General features: G+C 46.3%; 2 protein-coding genes across 5 annotated transcripts; one reads left to right on the top strand and one right to left on the bottom strand.

Annotated features, from left to right (window-relative positions):
* Positions 1-163: 163 nt before the first annotated feature.
* On the bottom strand, positions 164-16,919 carry HGS (hepatocyte growth factor-regulated tyrosine kinase substrate). 3 transcript variants are annotated; one of them, XM_077328086.1, is made up of 21 exons: positions 16,750-16,919; positions 10,861-10,945; positions 9,888-9,963; positions 9,600-9,692; positions 8,427-8,550; positions 7,468-7,520; positions 6,912-6,980; positions 6,638-6,762; positions 6,330-6,408; positions 6,133-6,231; positions 5,618-5,713; positions 5,210-5,248; positions 4,973-5,116; positions 4,438-4,648; positions 3,676-3,848; positions 3,386-3,526; positions 2,944-3,121; positions 2,692-2,818; positions 2,313-2,445; positions 1,173-1,268; positions 164-979 (listed from the first exon to the last, which is right to left on the bottom strand). In XM_077328086.1, the coding sequence occupies exons 1-21, from the start codon at positions 16,784-16,786 to the stop codon at positions 866-868; spliced, it is 2,292 nt and encodes a 763-aa protein (XP_077184201.1). In that variant the 5' UTR covers positions 16,787-16,919; the 3' UTR covers positions 164-865. The 3 variants fall into 3 exon arrangements, with proteins under 3 accessions (XP_077184201.1, XP_077184202.1, XP_077184200.1); XM_077328087.1 differs by having other exon boundaries at positions 4,438-4,651; positions 7,468-7,505; positions 16,750-16,917; XM_077328085.1 differs by having other exon boundaries at positions 4,438-4,651; positions 16,750-16,916.
* Positions 16,920-16,969: 50 nt separating this feature from the next.
* Positions 16,970-21,404, top strand: ARL16 (ARF like GTPase 16). 2 transcript variants are annotated; one of them, XM_077328090.1, is made up of 5 exons: positions 16,970-17,111; positions 18,286-18,344; positions 20,225-20,338; positions 20,733-20,848; positions 21,142-21,404. In XM_077328090.1, exons 1-5 carry the CDS (start codon positions 17,024-17,026, stop codon positions 21,311-21,313), a joined length of 549 nt encoding a protein of 182 aa, XP_077184205.1. In that variant the 5' UTR covers positions 16,970-17,023; the 3' UTR covers positions 21,314-21,404. The 2 variants fall into 2 exon arrangements, with proteins under 2 accessions (XP_077184205.1, XP_077184206.1); XM_077328091.1 differs by lacking the exons at positions 16,970-17,111; positions 18,286-18,344 and adding an exon at positions 17,334-17,510.
* The last annotated feature ends 494 nt before the right edge of the window (positions 21,405-21,898 follow it).

Below are 21,898 nucleotides of genomic sequence, written 5' to 3' on the forward strand. Positions count from 1 at the left end.
GGGTTCTGTGAAGGGTTTGGGGGAAACCACTCCCCCAATTCAAAGCTGCTGAAGGGCTCCTACCCTCAAACCAGATCCTGAGTGCCCCAATCACCCAGCACAATAGCTGGTGCTCTGCAGGCAAGACTAAAACTTAATACTGAGCTCAGAAGAAAGCACAGACTGAAAAAGTTTTAAATACTTTATTGTCACTGATTCCATTCTGTCTATGCCAGCACTAAATATGAGAGATTTGAGTCTTCAAAAGCAGAGAGGGTGGAGAGGGGCTAGGAGAGAATACAGGGAACAGAAGGTTGAATAGGTTGTTAAAGTATTATGGGAAACATGAGGGGTTCTAAGTGTGTGTGTGGGGGGGCAGGGGGTAGTTAAGAGTGAAGGCCACTTGACTGGCAAGATACAACCATACAGGGCACTAAGGGGTGGGGGGAGAGATGCAGGGTCAGGTCATGCTGCAGGTTGGACCCCATTTACTCAGGCATTAGAGCATGCTTAAATGCTGTAGTCCCAGAAGAGGTGGAAGGTCTCTGGCTCCGTAGCAGTGCTCACAGGAGTGGCTTGAAAGTTCTCTGGTCTTCTACCCAGCTCCAGTGAAGCTTGGTGAGTTTGGGGCCACCATCACTTCCCAACCAAACATAAGCTCAAAGGGAATTTGAACACTGCTGCCCCTAGCTCCTGCCCTGCCCAGAAGGCTCTAAGGTAACATTTCAGACAAGGAAACTGAAGGGGTGGGGAGAAGGTAGCCAGTTGGAGACTACCGAACATCAAATGCCCAGAAGGTGGTGCAGGGTAACAGCCGTGGTGTAGTAAATACAGCAGTGACCAAGAGATAATAGTGTTCAATGTCAGAAACCCACTAAGATGAGAATTAGTCAAAGGAAATTAGCTGAGCCTCTCCACTGCCCCCCTGTGCTTGCTGCACCTGGGCTGGAGCCTGCTGGGGAGGGAGCTGCTGCTGGGGAGGTCCTCCAGGGGGTGCCATCTGCAAGGAGACAACCAGAGGTTAGCAACTAGATCAACTGCAAGAAACTTTCCTGTTCCTACACAGAGCAAAGCATTCCTGTTGGCTGGCAGGAATTAGGTGGGAATTCAGGACCACCCCCCTCCAACATTAACATGACAGCAACAGAATATAAATCAACTACTGAGCCACTTCTTCAGTGTCAAGGACTCACCTGCTGATACATGGGCTGCTGTCCTGATAAATAAGGCTGTTGGGGTGGCAGACTACTCAAAGCAGGATCCTGGCCAGGGAGGGCCGCCATGAGGTTCTGTCAGGAAACAAGGGGAGTGGAAGTAGAACTGGGATCAGGCCATGAGCACCGCCGCAGGCACGTATTGCCTCCCTCTCCCTCTATAAAAACCTGGTAAGAAATTACCAACTAGGGATGCATATTAAAAAAAGGGGCAGGGTTGGTTGGGACTACTGAATCTGAACATTTGGGGTTTTTAATAAAAAATCCCAGGTCCAAATGTTCTGGACTTTTTCCAGGTCCAATAGACCCAAGAAGGAAATTAAAACAAACAAGCAAAAAAACCAGACTGATTCTGGGGTAAACTTGGCTTCTCTTGCAGCACAGTTTAAACTGAGCAGCAGTTGTCCTAGGGTCTGCGTGTGGCTGAGAATTCTGCTGTGTCCCAGCTGATGCTCAGCTGGCTCCTCTCTAGCTTGGTTTAAACTGAGCTTCAAATGATCAGCTGGGATGAGGGAGAACTCATCCCCAAATAACGCCCCCCCATAACCCTCCCCCAATATCCAGCTTTTATTTGGGCTCAGCTATGATGATGAGGTCAGCCATTCAGCTGTGTCTGACTCTTGGTGATCTCAGGGCTTGGCAGTCTCATCTTCTGATCTTGCACCGCTTGTTTTAGTTGAGTAATGCTCTGGCCAGTGTCCATTTTGATTGTCTCTATCCACTGTGTTCTTTGTCAAGCCAGGTTTCCTTTTACCACTGACCAGTCCTAGCATAACTGCCCTCTCAACTGAGTTGGATCGCATGATATGGCCAAAGTGAGTGAGTTGGAGTTTTGTGAATTTGCCTTCCAGAGATGGATCAGGCTTTATGCTGATAGTTTTATGCTCTAGCTTTATGCTCTAGTATTTCCTTGTTTGTGACTTTTGCTGCCCACAGAATCTGCAGAGCCCTTCTCCAACACCAGAGTCCAAACCAGCAATATCAGCAGCTGATCAGATCAGCGAGTCTGTAATCATCTTCAGTAATATTTTTCCAGCTTGGTTTAGGTAAATGCCACACCCCTCTTACCCACTTGCCAGTCACCCTCATGTCCACAGCAGTAGGATGCCCTTTTCTTACCTGCATGTTGTAGGGCTGGTAGCTCATGGAGACAGACTGACTACCCATGTAACCGATTGTGCCACCTGACTGTGGAGCCTGTGTCATGGCAGGCATAGCCTGGGTCTGTGAGGGGGCAGCGGCATTCTGCAAGGTGGAGAAGACAGCAATAGGAAAGGATGCAGAATCTCAGAGCATGCTGCAGCTTGGCAGCAGGGAAACGGCATGTCATTCACTATGGACTGGACTTCACTCATAAGCCAGATCAGGACCCTTGGCTTCTTGCAAGCCAGCAAAGCTAGTGCTTCCCCACCACCACCGCCGCCTTCCACAGGAGCCTACAGAGAGCTGGGGTGCAAGTTCCTGCTCTGGGGCAGAAGTGAGCCAACTTGCCTGATAGCCCTGGGTTGGTGTAGGCTGATAGGAGGAATAAGCGGGATTAGTAGTGGGCACAGCCTGCCCCTGTGCAGCTGTTTGAGCACTATTGGTGCCGGCGGGGTACATGTAGGTGCTCACCATGTTGGGATCTGAAACAAGAATACAGAGCGGGACAAGTACAGCTTGGGGAGGAGATGATAGCCCGACTGATCTACTAGCCTGGTTTCAGGAGCTTCGGTTGAACTTGCACAGCACTTCCTCCCAACTGGCTCACCTGTTCCTGCCACGGGCATTGCAGTGTAGGGACCAGTGTTGCCCTGGGCTGGCTGGCTCATGTACACTGTGTGCATAGGAGACCCTTCCACGGAGCCTGCTGGGCTGAAAGTGCCCGGGAAGCTGGTGGGGCCTGATGGCTGGTAGATCACCCCACCAGCAGCTGGCATGGCCTGGAGCTAAAAGTGACATTGAGCAGTGTTAGAGAGGGGTGCAACATGGCCATTTCATTTCTATCTCACCATCTGAGCCAAAAGGATTCCCAGCATGGCTTGCAGAAGATAAACTTGGCAGAAGTTCCATCCTCTGTCTGATAACATCCCACCCAAACTGCAATTTGTATAACATCACTGCAGTTTTCCCCATACATGCTGTTGCATTGGTATATCAGACAGGGAAAGGACAGGGAAGAGAGTAATCTCTGGCCTCTCCACCTCTCATACCTGAGCATAAGGCAGCGAGAGAGCAGGCATCTGTGCTCTCATCTGGATTGTTTGTTTTTGTTGCTCCAGCCGTAACTGGCGCTCCTTTTCCTGTTCCTGAAGGCGCTGGATGGCCAGCTGCCGTTGCATCTCCAGGTATTCCTGTATGTAATGGAAGGACACACCATCAGTCATCTGGTCTCAAAAACTGCCCTAGGGGCCCACCACCGGCCAACCATTCATGAGGAATGGCAAACCCAATGCTGACATCAGGTTCCCCAGGGGCATGCACTATCACAGACAGGCCTCACCTGTTTCTTCTGCCGCATGATCTCCAGTTTCTGGGCGAGCTGGATCTGCCGCTGCCGCTCTGCCTCTTCAGCCGCACGGCGCAGCTTCTCTCTGTGCTCCTCCCGCAGAGCATTCAGGGCTCCCCGCGCATCCCGGATCTGGGCAAGTTTATCCTGAAGTCCCTCGTAGTACACTAATGGGAAGGACCACTGTCAGGGTTCCTGCTCATGGCCCACTTGTACCCACATTTCCCTTAGGATTTGAGATTGAATTTGCACCTACAGATTTGTAGCTCTTACAGGAACAAACAGAAAGGCTGCCTGGCAAAGGCCAAAGGTATCAACCTATCTCCCCATTCCATCCAGACCCTAAAGACAGCACTAGGTACACATTGCTTTTGGAAGAGAAGGAGGAAGAAAGGAAAAGGAGGTGGAGGAGAAGAGCTGGTTTTCTATACCCTGCTTTTCACTACCCCAAAGGAGACTCAGAAGCAGCTTACAACAGCCTTCCGTTACTCTCCCCACAACTTACCCATTGTGAGGTAAAGGCAGGGCTGAGAGAAATAGGAGAGAAATGTGACTGGCCCCACTCACCAAGCTGGTTGCATGTGGAGGAGCAGGGAATCAAACCTGGTTTCCCAGATTAGAGTCCGCCACTCTTAACCGCTACACCAAGTGGCTCTCAAGAAAGCTGATCAGCTTTGTGGAGAGAGAGAGAGAGGATCCCAAGCTCTGCTACAACCCTCCCAGCCTACAGTGTCAACTGGGGCCCTGGTGACATACAGCGACGCTCATCCAGTTGGTTGAGCAGCTCCAGAAGCTGGGGGTGCATGCTGTTGATGGATTGAAAGAGTGAGAGTACTGCTGAGTCATTGGTGATGCTCCGGCCCCGCAGGTGGTTGCTTTTCATGCGGTTGACAAAGGTGGTGACAGCATTCTGGAGGGCCTTAAGGAACTGCTCATGGCTCTCATCAGTCTCACCATTCTGATATTGCTGCTATGGAGAGAGGAGAGACCGTCAACTGGAAGCCCCAAATCCCAGCTCAACTCTACCTGCAATTCTGGTATAAAACTTTTCCAAAGTGGTTTCTGCCTACCCAACTTTACCACTCTCTTCCCCTGCCTTGACTGTTCAGTGGATGTGTCTCCCATCAAAGCCCGAGATCCCATCCCCGTAAGAACACAACAACAGACTTGGTAAGCCAATTTGGGATCCAAGAAAACTAGAGGCACCACTTCAAACCAGAAACAGCTATGCCTACTTTCCCATTACTGAGCAGCACCCATTCATATAGTAAGAGAAAAGACTGTTATTTACTTCTACCACAGTGAGTGGAGCCACTTGGATTTCATTGGTTTGAGCAGCTGGCTCTCCCATGGAGAGTGGGGCTGATGGAGTAGGGCTCTTGCGGACTTCCTCCTGCTTCTTTTCCCAGTAGTTGCGGTTCAGGTACCGAGCCAACTGTGAGGAAACGTTGGGAAACAGAAAAGAACTGAGATGTCGGAGTCTCACTATGACCGTTTACAAACTGGTTTAGTGGGTCCGGGACCTTACCTCTGGGTCAATGTCCTCAGCTAGAGGTGCAGAGGAATTCTGAAATGACACATATTAAATTAACTTCCACTGCAGAAAGCAAGAGCACCCCTACACCCACCATTCCTCTTTAGGAGCTTCCCAAGAAACAGGAGCAATGGGAGATAGCACAATGCCTTCTTCTGAGCCTGAAGGCACGGGTAGCCTTAGACACTTGTGGGATGAAAACAATAGGAACACACATACACACCCTCATCTTCACAGTGGTCTATAACTTGGCAAAACACCACAGAAGTTTTACAAGCGATGGGAGAGCTGTCTGAATCACAGCAGGGAGCATGCTGATCTGAATGGCTTCCAGGATATAGCCAAAAAGTGCTGAGGGTTGTTCCCTTGAGGGCAAACCTCTCCACCTGGGTGGATACTTACCACAGGTGAGGAATAGAGGGTACTGACTGGAGGGGCTGATGAAGTGATCGGTGTTGGCTCAGCCTTGGGGTATGTGGAATATGTTGTTTTCTGCCTCTGCAGGGGAAAGCACAAGAGAGTATGGGAGTGGATTTCGATCCCCAGCATGACACAGTTGGTCACTGACATGGAAGGAGTGGCCATGGGTGTTAAGCCTGGCCTCAGCAGAGCTGCAGCCAAACTACACTCCATGGCTGTGCATCTCATTATAATACGTGGCAGGCAGGTTTGCCATTAGAGTGGAAATTAGTTCATCTTGATTTAATTTGGAGACAGGCAAAAACCAGCATAACATTTAAATTATTCCCCTTGTCTTAAAAACACATTCCCTGGAATCAGTTTCTTGGTTGGTTACGAGCAAGAGATCCTAGTTTACAGCCCCCCTCACAATCTCCACTCCCAGAAATGTTCTAAGCAGCCAAAAAGATTCAAGAGCATTCATGCATGGGATCCCCCATTATTGTCCCAACACAAACCATCCTCTCCTTCTCCTCTGCTTCGGACTGGGATAGTGCAATTGCCAGCTGGAGTTCCTCCTCCTCCTGCAGTGCTGTTTCATCACGCTTTGGGGGCAGCTGTGACCAGAACAAGCAGTAATCAATGTCAACCAGGAAGAGGAACTGACTGGTTAAAGCAAAGAGCCCCCATTTATCCAACATAGCCAAGTGCTTACCTGAGACTGCTGGGAAAGAGGGCTGGTCAAGTACTCTGGGGGGAGCTCTGTGCTGCCAGTTCCTTTCCCTTCTGATTTTCTACATGGAGAGAGGAAGAGAGGGGCACTGAGGTTATGACCAGAGCACAACAGCTGGCTTCCTAATCTCACCGTGTGTTTATGGGGGGAGAGAAATCCTCAAACCGTGTATTCTGAGGAAAGGTGGGCTAGACAATTAAGGCATAAGCACAAAAGAAGAATATCAACATGTCATTCTTCCCAAAAGTTCAGTACCAAGTTTGCTCTCTTAGCCAAGCCCCAATACTCACTTGTTGAGATGCTCATAGCAGGGCTCGCACACCCGCACCTCCTTCTCGATGCCAAACTTGGGAATGGTAGAGTACTTGGATGAGCACTTTCCACAAAAGATCTGCCCGCATGCCCGACAGTGATGCTATGAACACAGCAGACAGGTCAAAGTAGCAGCTAACCATGCTAGAGAAACACCAGCTTATGGTTCCTGTGCCCTCCTGCAGCCTAAACATGGCCTTTGTCATGTCATCACGGCAAAGGGTGCCCAGGACAGGGAGCTACACCACCCACCTTGCGAGTCACCACTCCAAACTGGACTCGGCACCGGTGACACTCCTCCGCATCCACCCAGTCTGGAGCCTGTCATTAAGAAAGAAATGATAGATCATAGCTGTGGACAGGTCAGCGATGGGAGAATGGTACATATTAGCTCAGTTTTTAAAGGGGTGGTTAAAAACAGAGGATTCTTCTTGAAATGTAATTTTATCCCAGAAGATGTAGGCACTGGAGAAGGGAGTGGGCTGTTCTGCTGTGTGACTGTATAAAGTATGACTGTAGGAGCAGTACACCCCATGGGAGCCATACAGTAATTGGCAGTGGAGAGGGAGAGGAGAAAGGATGGAAATTAACAGTTCTCTTGTGCCCAACGCTACAGATGCAGCACGATACCCAATACATTTGCTGTCTGCTGCTACAGTCAATGTATCACAGCGGGGAATGGTTCAGCTGGAATGCTCACATCTCTCACAAAAACACAGTATTGGAAACAGTACTGATAGAGCATAATTGCTAAACCCAAGTAATTTCCCTTTACAGGATCTCCCCCTCGTCTACTTCAAATACTCACCCTTTCTGCTGCAAACATGGCATCACTCTCCTTGAATTCTGGGAAAACATGACCTGCAAGATTAACATTGTTGTTTTGAACTGCAACCACTATAGCCTGGGCACTTGTACAACAGACCTGATGGACTGCACAAGTTCTATCCCCAGCTCTGCTGCTGTTGTCAAATAATGCAAACTATTAACGTATCCTAATCTTGCTCTTTTCTAACCTAAGGGCATCATATTATACAAGCAAGATGGGATTAAGATGCTTGGCATAGCCTAGAGAACCATCTAGAATGCAATTTTATGGGATTTTTTTTACTCACAACATAATATGCAAGGCTGTAAGGTTGCAACTGACTTCTTTCTAATCAAGTGGCAGCCATTGTTCCTTTGGGGCTTATTCCTTAGCACAGTGGTTCTCAAGATGGGGGTTAGGACCCCTTTGGAGGTCGAATGACCCTTTCACAGAGGTCGCAGCAGGGCAAACAGCTTGGCTGAGGGGGCTCCATCTACACAACAACCTTGTGGGGTAGATTGAGATAGAGCATCTGTCTGGAGCAGTGGAAGAGCGAGATTGGCATGGTGGAACAAGAGGCAGAACTGAACTGAGAAACCCCGGAAAAAAACCCAATTTATATACAATCACGAACAGTGGATCTTCATGCCATTGGTCAGTTTCAGTTTAATTTCTGTGAAAGTACACTTGCATAGTTTTATGGTTGGGGTAGTGCATTAAAGGGTAGTATATTAAAGGGATATGCCATTAGGAAGGTTGAGAACCACTGCCTTAGCAAGTAAATAATCACAGATCCTTGACACAAAATGCAATAAATGTATATGTACTTCTTGCACTGAGAACAGCAACATTATCTGATGAGTCAGTGCTTCCTACAGTGGTTCTTCCTCATAAACGCTAGCCAGATATCTGCAGCCTGCTATGTTCCCCACCCATGAGGGGCCCTCATTAGTCCTTACCTTCGACCTTCATGATCTGATAAGTATCCTGTACCACCTTATACTTGGGCTCATTGCGGAAGGCATGAGCCCAGGCTTGGATCAAGTAGAGAATTTTATTACGAACATTGGCCTCAACTTGTCTCTGCAGAAATAGAAACAATCAGGATCATGCACAAAACCCCATGGGACCATAGTAAATACAGCCTTCAAGAAAACCACATAAAACAACATGTATTTTGGAAATAGCATTATAAAAGAGGGATGGAAGCATATCCTCCTCCCCTGTTTCTCTCAACTGTCCTCTGCACAGCAGGCTCAAAAACTGACTTCACTTTTAGATGGGTCAAGAACTAAAGCCATGGGAAGGTGTGTGTAACATTACTGCCAATGAATAATAATTTTGTCTTCATAAGAGTAGTACACAATAAATAAATATACATAAAGAGATAAATTTCTTGGTATTAAGTATCATTTAGCCTAAACAAAACGGAGAGTTCAAATCTTAGTTGAAAACTGACTGAGAACAGTCCAAACAGTTCGGTGGCAGGATACCAAAATTTCAATGTGCTGGGCAAAAATAATGGATAATATCTACATAATCACTTGATAGAGAACTCTTTTTCCAGGCAGTCATTTGCTGGGAATTATAGAAAGAACATGGAAATGAGATTCTTGAAAGTCAGTATCATATTTACTCAGTTAAAATAGTAATAGCAATTTGTTTTTTAAAATTAAAACTATTACAAGTCAGATGTGAGGAACACCATTCATATGAATAAGATGACATTCCTTTTGTTGACGTCAGGACCAGCACTCTTTTGAAATCATATGAAGAAGCTAGATGTTGTAGATGGACTCAGGCTAGATGAGACTGTTATTAGGCAACACACCTCAGTTTTTAATAGCATAAAAAGTGAACAAAGCAGCAAAATTTGATATGCTTTCTTCCCCCAAATGCTTCTTCCTGTCCCTGACAGTCAGATGATAGAGGTGGGGCATGGACCTGAAAGTGCAGATTCATTTCCAGCTTGAAGCTCCATTTATCAGATAGACAGAAACGCTACAGAGAGTTGACTGGCAATTCACAAATGACCCCATTGTGTGAATGGGAATTAGATACATGACGGTCAAGGTTTTCTGTTCTCCTTCCCCTGATACCCTACAAAGAGGAAAGGATCAAAATGTTACTACCTTTAGCAATTCCTTCAGTTCCTCCATGGTCTGTTTGTTAGCCACTTCATCATGGACTGTCTGACCACAATTCTTTACAACAGATTCCAAAACCTACAAGGATGATATGCAAAGAATATGTAGAGTCCCTGACCACAGTTCAAGGAATTTATTTAAAAGAATGATAGGAGCATAAGGCCTTCTTTAAGTGTGCCAGATGCACTTGTTAAAAGAATAGGGGAGAACAATTCCCCCAGTTGCCAAAGAAGAGTGACTTTGATCAATAGAGAAGCATTCCCTTCAGGTTACCTCTAGTGCATACAGAGCCACATGAGGATTCTTGTCATTGACCTTCTTCTTTATTGCACCCACAGCATATTTAGCCCTGAACAGTAAAAAACAGACAGAATACCAGCTTAGTCTAAACTGAGCCTGCAATGAACACTGATTATCATTTGTAAGCTATTCTAAAATCCCTACATATGAACTGAATCAGATCCTTGAGGTCTTTCATATCACCTCCTACATGAACCTTTTAACTGGAGATGCCAGAGATGGAACCTGGGGACCTTCAGTATAACAAACAGATGCTCTTCCAGTGAGCCACAGCCCCTCACTGTACCAGTAAAAAGAACATCAATGTTCACAATACCTACAAACTTTGTGAAGGATGCAAGAAAGACAAGTGCTATATATGAAGTTCACAGACCTGTAAGCTAAAAAAGTCAATCTAGTCAAAATTAATCACACAGCATTACTGAGCAGTCTGTACATATGGGTGTTGTATTCAAATGCAGGAACTGCTATGTGGTTAAAGAAAAATATGCTCCATTTTCTATCAAGTGTTTCTACTCTTAAGAACTGTGGGAAATGCCTGGACTGAATCCACTTTGCCAACAGCTTGTAAGAATTCAAAGAATTTCCAATTTCCAGATGCAAGACAAACTATCTAGAATAGATTTTATCTTTAGTAATAGCACTTTTGTTGACACTGGTGTTTCACTAACCTAGAGGGCATCTTTGGATGGCTAGTCTTCTAGAGAGCCACTGTAATCCAATGGCTGAAGTGGATTTAGGACAAAACAAATTCAAATCCTTACTTCATGGATAATCACCACAGCCCCTCAGGCTATCCCATTGTACAAGGTGGTTGTAAAGATAACAATGAGATAACACCCTCCTAGCCTTCTGCCTTTTGTCAAGAATACAACTGTGACCACAATGTATTCTTGATGGATCCAGAGTGACGAACACAAAGGCTGGCATAGATTATGGAACTTACTGTGTATCACCCTGACGAATCATATCACAGATCTGCAGGATGGACTCCCAGTCTGTCTCTAGAAGAAGCTGACTGGTAGCTTTATCTGCAAGACATAGAAATAATCATTAGGACTTCAGGAGATGATCAAGTGGTAAAAGGATCATTGCTGGAAAGAGCTCAGGACAGCTATGTCCAGGTCTGTTTGACACTTGCTTGCAGTTTTCCATGTGACTATTATTTAGAGCTAAGTTCATTTTGTTAGGTGATCAGCTGTCTGGATGAATGTCCCAAGTTTTAACAATTTAGCAGCTACTTGTCCTTCAAACTGCACCCCCCTCCCGCAGTGCTGTAATCTCTCTGCTATTCAACTCAAATGGCTCCATGCCCAGAATGCCTCTTTCCCAAGAACTCATATAGTATTGGTTTAACTCTGCTTTCTTCATCCATAATTGGAACAAAGGTTCGTTACTGGTAACTGTATTTGTGCATATTCATCCTGTTACCCTAGCCTCTCCTTCTCTCTTCTGAAATGACTCCCACGCTGGAGAAAAATGGATGATGCACTCCTTGGAACACCTCTTTTTTGTTTACATTACTCTAGAGCAGCAAGTACATAATCATCTATCGATATACCTATTTCTCATTTTTGGGCAGATCTGAGAATATCTAAATTGGTGGATCAGGTGCAAGTGGAGATTTTTCTCCAAACCAGAGACAGCCTCCAGGTTTGCTGGAAAATCTTTACAAAAACATTCTCTGTGCATGTGCAGAGTATTTACTGGAAGGGAGCCCTGTGGCTGGTGCAGCAGTTCCTGGGAGCCCCATCAGCACTGCTATGTATGGAAGGAGTTGGAAACTGTCTGGGAGAGCGCCTGCTGTTGTTCATGGCTCATGTAGAGTTAGCTACTTGCTGATGCTTGACAGTAGCCACCTCATGAAAGCCAGTGTGGTGTACTTGTTACAGTTTCATACTAGGACCTCAAATCCCTATTTGGCCCTGGTAACTCACTGGGTGGGCCAAAGCCGAAAGGACGCTCAGTTGTGGAAGTAACTGGTGGCGAAAAGACAGTCCGATGCTGTAAAGATTTTTATTCCATAGGAACCTGGAACGTCAGATCCATGAATCAAGGCAAGCTGGACGTGGTTAAACAAGAAATGACAAGACTGAACATCGACATTTTAGGAATCAGTGAACTAAAATGGACAGGAATGGGTGAATTTAATTCAGATGACCATCAGGTATACTACTGTGGACAAGAATCTCGCAGAAGAAATGGAGTAGCCTTCATAATCAATAAGAGAGTAGGAAAAGCAGTCTTGGGATACAATCCCCAAAATGACAGAATGATCTCAGTGCGAATCCAAGGCAAACCATTCAACATCACAGTGATCCAGGTCTACGCCCCAACCACTGCTGCTGAAGAGGATGAAGTTGATCAGTTCTATGAAGCCCTACAACACCTTCTAGAAGCAACGCCCAAAAATGATGTGCTTATCATCATGGGGGATTGGAATGCTAAAGTAGGAAGCCAAAAGATAACCGGGATAACAGGCAAGTTTGGCCTTGGAGTACAAAATGAAGCAGGGCACAGGCTGGTAGAATTTTGTCAAGAGAATACAATGGTCATAGCAAACACTCTTTTCCAGCAACCCAAGAGACGACTCTACACATGGACATCACCAGACGGTCAACACAGAAATCAGATTGACTATGTGCTCTGCAGCCAAAGATGGAAAAGTTCTATCCAGTCAATAAAAACAAGACCAGGAGCTGATTGTGGTTCAGATCATGAGCTTCTTGTTGCAAAATTTAGGCTTAAATTGAAGAAAGTAGGGAAAAGCACTAGGCCACTCAGGTATGAACTAAATCATATCCCCGACGAATACACAGTGGAGGTGACAAATAGATTTAAGGAATTAGATCTGATAGACAGAGTGCCTGAAGAACTATGGATGGAGGTTCGCAACATTGTACAAGAGGTAGCAACTAAAACCATCCCAAAGAAAAAGAAATGCAAGAAATCAAAATGGCTGTCTGAGGAAGCTTTACAAATAGCTAAGGAGAGAAGGGAAGTGAAAGGCAAGGGAGAAAGAGAAAGATACACCCAACTGAATGCAGAATTCCAGAGAAAAGCTAGAAGAGATAAGAATGCCTTCTTAAATGAACAGTGCAAACAAATAGAAGAAAACAATAGAATCGGGAGGACCAGAGATCTTTTCAAGAAAATTGGAGATATGAAGAGAACGTTTCATGCAAAGATGGGTATGATAAGGGACCAAAATGGTAGGGACCTCACAGAAGCAGAAGAGATTAAACAAAGGTGGCAAAATTATACAGAAGAACTATACAAGAGCGAGCTTAACATCCCTGATGACCACAATGGGGTAGTTACTGACCTGGAGCCAGATATCCTGGAATGTGAAGTCAAATGGGCCTTAGGAAGTCTGAGTAACAATAAAGCTAGTGGTGGTGACAGCATTCCAGTTGAACTATTCAAAATCTTAAAGGACGATGCAGTAAAAGTGCTACACTCAATATGCCAGCAAATTTGGAAAACTCAACAATGGCCACAGGATTGGAAAAGGTCAGTTTACATTCCGATCCCAAAGAAGGGCAATGCCAAAGAATGTTCAAACTACCGCACCATTGCACTAATTTCTCATGCTAGCAAAGTTATGCTCAAAATCCTACAAGCTAGGCTCCAGCAGTATGTGGACCGAGAACTTCCAGAAGTACAGGCAGGATTTCGAAGAGGCAGAGGAACTAGAGATCAAATTGCCAACATACGCTGGATCATGGAGAAAGCTAGGGAGTACCAGAAGAACGTCTACTTCTGCTTCATTGACTATGCTAAAGCCTTTGATTGTGTGGAACACAACAAATTGTGGCAAGTTCTTAAAGAGATGGGAATACCAGAGCATCTTATTTGTCTCTTGAGAAATTTATATTCAGGTCAAGAAGCAACAGTGAGAACTGAACATGGAATCACTGACTGGTTCAAAATTGAGAAAGGAGTTCGGCAAGGCTGTATACTGTCGCCTTGCCTATTTAACTTGTATGCAGAGCACATCATGAGAAATGCGGGATTAGAGGAGTCACAAATTGGGATCAAGATTGCAGGGAGAAATATCAACAACCTCAGATATGCAGATGATACCACTCTAATGGCAGAAAGTGAAGAGGAACTAAAGAGCCTGTTGATGCGGGTGAAGGAGGAGAGTGCAAAAGTTGGCTTGAAACTCAACATCAAGAAAACAAAGATCATGGCATCCGGCCCGCTCAATTCCTGGCAAATAGATGGGGAAGAAATGGAGATAGTGACAGATTTTATTTTCCTGGGCTCCAAGATCACTGCAGATGGGGACTGCAGCAAAGAAATTAAAAGACGCTTGCTCCTGGGGAGGAAAGCTATGGCAAATCTAGACAGCATCCTAAAAAGCAGAGACATCACCCTGCCAACAAAAGTGCGTTTAGTCAAGGCTATGGTCTTCCCAGTTGCAATGTATGGCTGCGAAAGTTGGACCATAAGGAAGGCTGAGCGTCAAAGAATTGAGGCTTTTGAACTCTGGTGCTGGAGAAGACTCTTGCGAGTCCCTTGGACTGCAAGGCGAACAAACCGGTCAGTCCTAGAGGAGATCAGCCCTGACTGCTCTTTAGATGGCCAGATCCTGAAGATGAAACTCAAATATTTTGGCCACCTCATGAGAAGGAAGGACTCCCTGGAGAAGAGCCTAATGCTGGGAGCGATCGAGGGCAAAAGAAGAAGGGGACGACAGAGAATGAGGTGGCTGGATGGAGTCACTGAAGCAGTAGGTGCAAACTTAAATGGACTCCAGGGAATGGTAGAGGACAGGAAGGCCTGGAGGATCATTGTCCATGGGGTCGCGATTGGTCGGACACGACTTCGCACATAACAACAACAACAACTCACTGGGTATCTTTGGGACAATTACATATTTTCAGCATGATTTACCTCACAGGCAGGGCATGACAATTAAGATCACTTGGACACCTCCTGTGGGCCAGCCAGCCCTCTGACAGAACAGCTGAGCCTGACCCACTCAAGGCAGCAGAGGTGGTGCCTTGCCAGGCTAAAATGAGGCAGGACAAGACAAAGCCCGGCTTAAAGGTAACCCAAGCAATGGGCAGGACAGTAGAAATGGCCGTGCCTGCCTCAGCCCACTCGAGTCGAGGCTGAGACTGGCATCCTGCCAAACCAAGACCCATGAAAGATATAGCAGATTGCAGTGGCTGGCTGAGCCCCATGCAAGTCAGTAGCTGGCCTGGCTGAGCCAGGCACAATGCAAGACAGAGAGTAGTGGTAGTCAGCCCAACAAAGCCTTGTAGTGATACAGTGGCCATTCCCTGGTTTGGCCCAGTTGCGCCCCATGCAAGGTGAGGGAGGGAGCACCTGATCTGCTCTAGACTTGCCCGAGTCAAGGAAAGCAGCACCCAGCTAATTGGTTAAGCAGGCTACCTTTTCTTCCCTCCCTCCGGCTTTTGGGAAGAAGAGGCATAGTCAGACAGACTACCTCTTCCTCCTTTGGAGTGGGGCCAAGACAAGTTGGGGGAAGGGCCATTTCCCAGGGCTTTTTGCTCCCTCTCTGCCCCTGCTAATAGGGTTGTTCTGAGGATAAAATCAAGGAGAGAAAAATGCAGCAACAGGATATAGAGCAAGCTTTCTCAACAAGGGTTTCGTGAAACCCAGGGTTTCTTGACGGCCATAGACGTTTCCCAGATGGGTGGGAGTTAATTTTAATATATATATTTTTTAAATTTGCTAAACATTTATCCGGTGATATGACAATATATCATCATGTTGACCTGCACCCCCCAGTGGTGGGCCTGGAGTGGTGGGAAGAAGGACCCTGAGACAGCATATACACAGCTACACTTCCCAACCATATTCTGCACAACAACACCACTTCTGGGGTTTCTCAATGTCTGAAGAATGTTTCAGGGGTTTCTCATGGTAAAAAAGTTGAGAAAGCCTGATATTGAGGCTGCCAAGTGGAGGGAACAAGGAAACAGGCTGGGGAAGTTGAGACTGGGGAAAATGTGTGCCCTTTGCGAGTTCTTGTGGATTCCCCACTGAGCTCATCCTGGAAACCAGTACTGCACACCTGGATCATGGTTTTCTCAGGTAAAGGGATGGAAGGGCAGAAAACTGAAGTATGGGGGAAGGGAGATAAAAGTAAGCTGGCTGGGGATGGGAAGGACAGGAGGCAGGAAAGAGGAACTGGCTATAGGAGCTTTCAAGGAAGCTTAAGAGCAAAGGGTGTGGGAAGCACTCCCAGAAGCCCTTGCAGGTTCCTGCTTGTTGATAATATCATGTAATAGGAATCAAACCAACTAGCTCCATCTCACTTTCAGAAAATAGCAAGCTGCCTACATTTCACAGCCGATCTCCTGTGCTTTGTTATCTAACATTTATTTTAGTGCATAGTCACGTCTTCTCCTGACTCAGTCCTAATTTCACTCCCTACCCCGTGACTTCCTGGTTGTTCGTCACCTCGCAGAGTAGTGAAGCCAACAACGCTTACAAAGCTGCCCAATAAACACACACACACAACCCGCTTACAACCCTCTCGCTACCTTCCCCTGGCCCTCAAACTAAGGGGCTGAAGTCTGGCAGATTTTCCAAGCGGGACAAAAGAAACGACAGCCCTGATGCAGAGTCGAGCCCTCCCGTCAACAGGGAGCAGACAGGGCCATTTAAGCCGAGCAGCTGCCCCAACTCATGCCGAGGGGTGAGGGTGGAAGCGCGGGGCTCTCCCCCAACCGCTTCCCCCCTCCCAAGGGAATCAGAATAAAGGTCACAGGTTAAGGGGCGGGTCAAGGGGTCTGCACCGGGGATGGCCTCGCTCTCGCGCGCGCTCCCGCCCTCCCCCCGCCTGATCCAGTACCTAGAAGCCGCTCGAAAGTGCCTCCGCCTCGCCCCATTGCGCTTCCCTTCTCCAGACCGGGCCGACCGTAGATGGATGTTTCGCTTCGGACCCGTTTCCGCAGCCTAGGCCCTACTTCCGGCTTCCGCTTAGCAGTGAGGCAGGCTTTCCCGTGCCGCTGACTGGCGATTGGTCCGCTTGTAATTCGCGTGACCTTGGCGTCCCTCCGGTCCTTCGCACGGCTCATTGGTTGAGGACGGGAGGGAGGGAAGGAGGACGGGCGAGCGGCGTTGTTATGGCAACGGCCGGCCGCGGCGGTTCCACGTTCCTGCTGCTGGGCGGTTCGGGCGCCGGCAAGACCCTGCTGGTCAAGCGGCTGCAGAATATCCCGCCCCCGCAGAGGGAGAATGGCGCCGGGGGAGGCGGCGAAGGAGGGTCGTTTAGGCCGAGGCCCGCTTAGCTGGCCTGTCGGGTGGTGGGCGGGATAGGCCGCTTTGACCCTCGTGTCGGTGCTTAATGCTTACCGAGGCGGAGGAGAGCCTGTTGCAACACGCGCGCGAGGCTTCTGGAACCGGGGGGGGGGGGGTGCCAGCTCTGGATTGGGCAATACCTGGAGACTTTGGGGGTGGGAGTGCGTGGGGCCTCAGTGGAGTATAGTGTTATGGAGTTCACCCGCCAAAGCATCCATTTTCTCCAGGGCAGTCTGGAGATGAACTGTAAATCCAGGGGATTCTCAGGCCCCACCTGGAGGGCGACATTCCTGCCGTCTCAGATACAAGCAGGTTTGATGCACCTTATGCTCGAACGGCCACTAGGGCATGGAGGATTTGTTCCATCAGTGGTTACTAGCTGCGATGATTAGGGCAAACCTCCACATCTGTCTATTTGAATAATCAGGAGGTTTGGCTCTCTGAAGCTCATACTGCAGAAATCTTTCTATTGGAGTGAAATCCAGAAGCAGTTAATGTCTGAATATCAGTACTCCGATACAGCTTCAGGAACAGACCTTGGCCTTCATGACCTGTTTGTTGTTGGCAGCTATTTGATTACTATGTAAAAGGGGATACTTGGATTAGGTGAACCACTGGCCTGACCCAACAGGACACTTTTTATGCCACAATGCAATACAGTCTTGTCTGAAATATCTGGCCAGGGCCTACTTTTGCTGTCTGAGCCTCTTGTGGCACAGAGTGATAAGCAGCAGACATTCTGTCTGAAGCTATGTCCATGAGGCTGGGAATTCTATCCCAGCAGACAGCTCAAGGTTGACTCAGCCTTCCATCCTTCTGAGGTCAGTAAAATGAGTACCCAGCTTGCTGGGGGGTAAATGGTAATGACCGGGGAAGGCACTGGCAAGGCCACCCTGTATAGAGTCTGCTATGAGCCTTCGGGGAGGGCGGTATATAAATCTAAATAAATAAAATAAATAAATAAATAAATGAAAACACTGGAGGGTGTCACCCCAAGGGTCAGACATGACCCGGTGCTTGTACAGAGGATACCTTTACCTTTAAATCTAGTCATCCCTTTTCTAGCTTCCTTAACAGACTCTTTAACAGCTGAGCTCCCGAGATGGCGCCAAGGATCTAGGAGAGCCACCCCCCACACTGCCAACGGTATGGGCCTTCTGTGTTCGAATGAGTGGTTCTGACTGGCGCAGGTTGACTACAATACTCAAATTAAGCTGGACTTTCTGAGTGCATTGCTAAATCTGAAGCACGGTATAAGAAACGTTGCTGCAGTCTTGGGTAACAACGTTTTAGACCCAAGGAAATCAAACAACATTATTAGTCATGCTTGTCTTTGTGTGGTTTTGGAGAAAGTTGCCTTTTAATGGAGACCAACTGTACTGAGATGCCTGTGCCTATCTATATTCTATGACTGCTGGCTATTATTCCATTGTTTCCCCCTCTTGGGTATAGCATACAATGGCCTAACTCTGTAGTGCATTGTGGATGTGATTACTGCATATGTTGCATCCTAATAGATTCAGGGCTCTCTCTTTTCATATTGCAAAATTATTCTTTTCCTGTTAGCCTTTTTTGAGAATTGACCAGTACAGGGACATAACTTTGTTTCCACTGTTTCCCGTTTCCCCTCAAAGACACTCAGATCTCAAGAAAAGTGCATGCCACTGCAAACTGGGGAACTATACTTCAGAGAGGGGGAGTTCTAGTTAAAAACCAGTGTGGTAGCCAGCTAATTTGGAGAGAGAAAAGGGTTGTTCTTTTAATAGAGCTAAATGCCTGTTAAGTGACTACTGCCCACTGAGACTAACACTTCAAACTACTAATAGAGCTAAATGAGATGTTATTTGCTGGATGATATTATTTTATTTCTATGCCATACAAAGCTTCCAACTGTCCATTGCTATGCTTGTAGCCTTTCGTAAAGACATGGGACACTTTTCTCCTGACCATTTGGTAACCCTGACTTCAGGATTTTCCATCCCCCAAGCAAGAGACCATTAGTGAGTCTTCTTAAAGCATTATGGATGCAGATGCATGTACCCTCAAGGTCTCTGCACATACAACTCATGCAAACTACATCAGATCTTCTGAAAAACAGCTTAGGGTTGCCAGCATCCAGGTGAAGCCTGGAGTTCTCATGGAATTACAATTTACCTACAGATTACAGAGATAAGTAAGTGGCTATTTTAGAAGGTAGGCTGTATATTACATCCATGTTGAGCTCCCTGACCTCTTCAAATTCCACCCTCCCCAGGAACTACCCCCAAATTTCCAGGAATTTCTCAAGCTGGAGCTGAACATTTTTCAGGGTGTAAGCCCCACTGAATGAGATCTGCTTACCTTGGCACTGTTAGTTGCTCCCAGTGGTATAATTAAACAACAACTATATAATTTTGCCCTTGAAATCTATTACTTCCTCATCTTCCTATATTCTGCATTAACCCTGACCCAGAACAAAGGTCAGATTCACACATAGGTATGCTTTGGAAGAATGTCTAAAAATAGAACAAAGCACCTGTTTGCCACCCTAATTGTGAGTACTAATTAATTGTGAGTACTCATTAAGACTGAAGATAAAGCAAAGCTGCCTCAGGATAGGGCCATATGAGTTTGCTGAGGGCTTGAGTGTCAGCACAGTTTCCATAATTCCATACTGCATGTTGAGGGCCTTTGAACGGAGGCTAAAATGTCACATTCTCAAATAGTTTATGACATTTTTCACAGGGCAGCCTTCAAATGTAATAATCTGCAAGTTTGTGCTGCATTTGTATCACTGTTTTGTCCAGCATCCTCAGAGGACCATCTCTGTCATGGAGATCATAATGGCAGAAGGCTCCAAGTTCAAAACTTGGCATTTGAAAATATCTCAGTTTACAGGTTGGGCAAGAAATCTGTGTGAGACCTTGGATGTGTAATATCAGCTAGAGTAGTTAATATTTAGCTAAATGCCATTTAGCTAAATGCCATAGGGGCAGCTTCAGCAGCACACCAGTTTAAAAGTCTGACCAGCTGTTGTCATTCTGCAGGTGGGCACAAACCTTACTGATCTTTCAATCGGAAAGAGAATCACAGTCCGAGAACTGGGAGGATGCATGGGGCCCATTTGGTCTAGCTATTACAGTGACTGCTGCTGTGTTTTGGTGAGTGCCTTGATTCATAATCTAAGTGCTAATCAGTGTGTCATAGGACAGAGTAATCTTTTTCACTCTCATCCCTGTGACAGTTTGTTCCCATGCTTGTAGCACTGAAGTTCCATGACAACATTTAAATAACTCTTATGGCCACAGCATGAGTTTGTTTATATCTTTTGTCATGCTGACACTACAAAACTGCTATTTACAGTGCTTCTACTTTAAAAATCTCTCAACTGATAATTTCAGGAAAATCCGACTTTAGCAATCTTTCTAATGCTTCATTGGAATCTGAAGGGTGCACATTCATTTTCTCCCTTTTCTGCTGGTGTTTTATATGATAATGTTTTGCAGCAAGTAGCTCCTGGTCTTTTCAGCTGTGTTCTCTGAATGTCTCCTACAGTATGTGATTGATGCTGCCAGACCCACCCAGATTTCCTCTTCCTGTGTTCAACTCCTGTCACTCCTCTCTGCTGAAGAGCTAACATCAGTCCCTGTCCTCATCATTTTCAATAAGATGTAAGGAATTTTTAATTTTCACACAAGAGGAATGAGGATGGGAAAAGAGTTTAATGAATTTAACAGATTTGGCTGTAAATCTCGGGGTGGGAAGAAGAAAACCTACCGCTAGCATATTAGGAAATGGCAATCTGCAATAGATTTGTAGAATCCAGGGGGGTTGTTTTTGGAAGGGAAGGGCACCAATTCTTCATCATCAACAACAACAAAATGTCTTGTGGCAACTTAAAGACTAATCTCGCTATCCTCTGGAATTTGTCCATCATTGTTTACTCTCTTTACCTCTGCTCTAGTGACCTACCCTGCTACATGTCCCTGGTAGAGATGAAATCATTATTCCGAATTCAAGACATTATTTCCTGTGCCAAGCAGCCCATCACCATTGTGGAGACAAGTGCACGTGATGGCACTGGCTTACCTGGAGTGATACAGTGGCTTCATTCTGTCCTGCATGATTTCAGATGACCCTCTCGCCTGTGGTGCCTTGCGTAGCCCAGAAGAAAGAAACCTGGACCACAGCATTCAATTTATTTCTTTATTAAAGAAAAAAATGCAATTCTGGACATTGATATGGTTTGAACTTGGAAGTAAATTTCTCAACATTTTAGTGCAATAGGTTAAACTAGTACTTGTACTAGAATGTAGGCAGAGAATGCTGCTGCGGAATGGGAAGTAAAATCCATTCAGTCATATCCATCTTTTATTAAGGTCTTCATTTCTCAGAAGTCAAGTAACCCTGTACTCATTGCCATTCTAAAATTCTTCTGTGGTTTAGAATTCCTATGGATAATTCTTTGCTCACATAACAAATGCACAATTGCTGAGATTTGTTTCATGGGATCCTAAAGTCTTTCCCTATGTACATGAAATTTTGTAGGGAGGATGCCTTATATTACAACCCTTGGTACAACCCAGGGAAGCTCGCTTGACCTCAACCAGGGCTGGAGCTTTCTCCATCCTGGCCCCCACCTGGTGGAACGAGATCCCAGAGATCAGGGTCTGCAAATGGAGCTCCTCCACCAAGCATTTGGTAGAAGTTGACCAGAACCA

This window comes from Paroedura picta, chromosome 3 (genome assembly GCF_049243985.1).
Source record: "Paroedura picta isolate Pp20150507F chromosome 3, Ppicta_v3.0, whole genome shotgun sequence".
Taxonomy (NCBI): Eukaryota; Metazoa; Chordata; class Lepidosauria; order Squamata; family Gekkonidae; genus Paroedura; species Paroedura picta.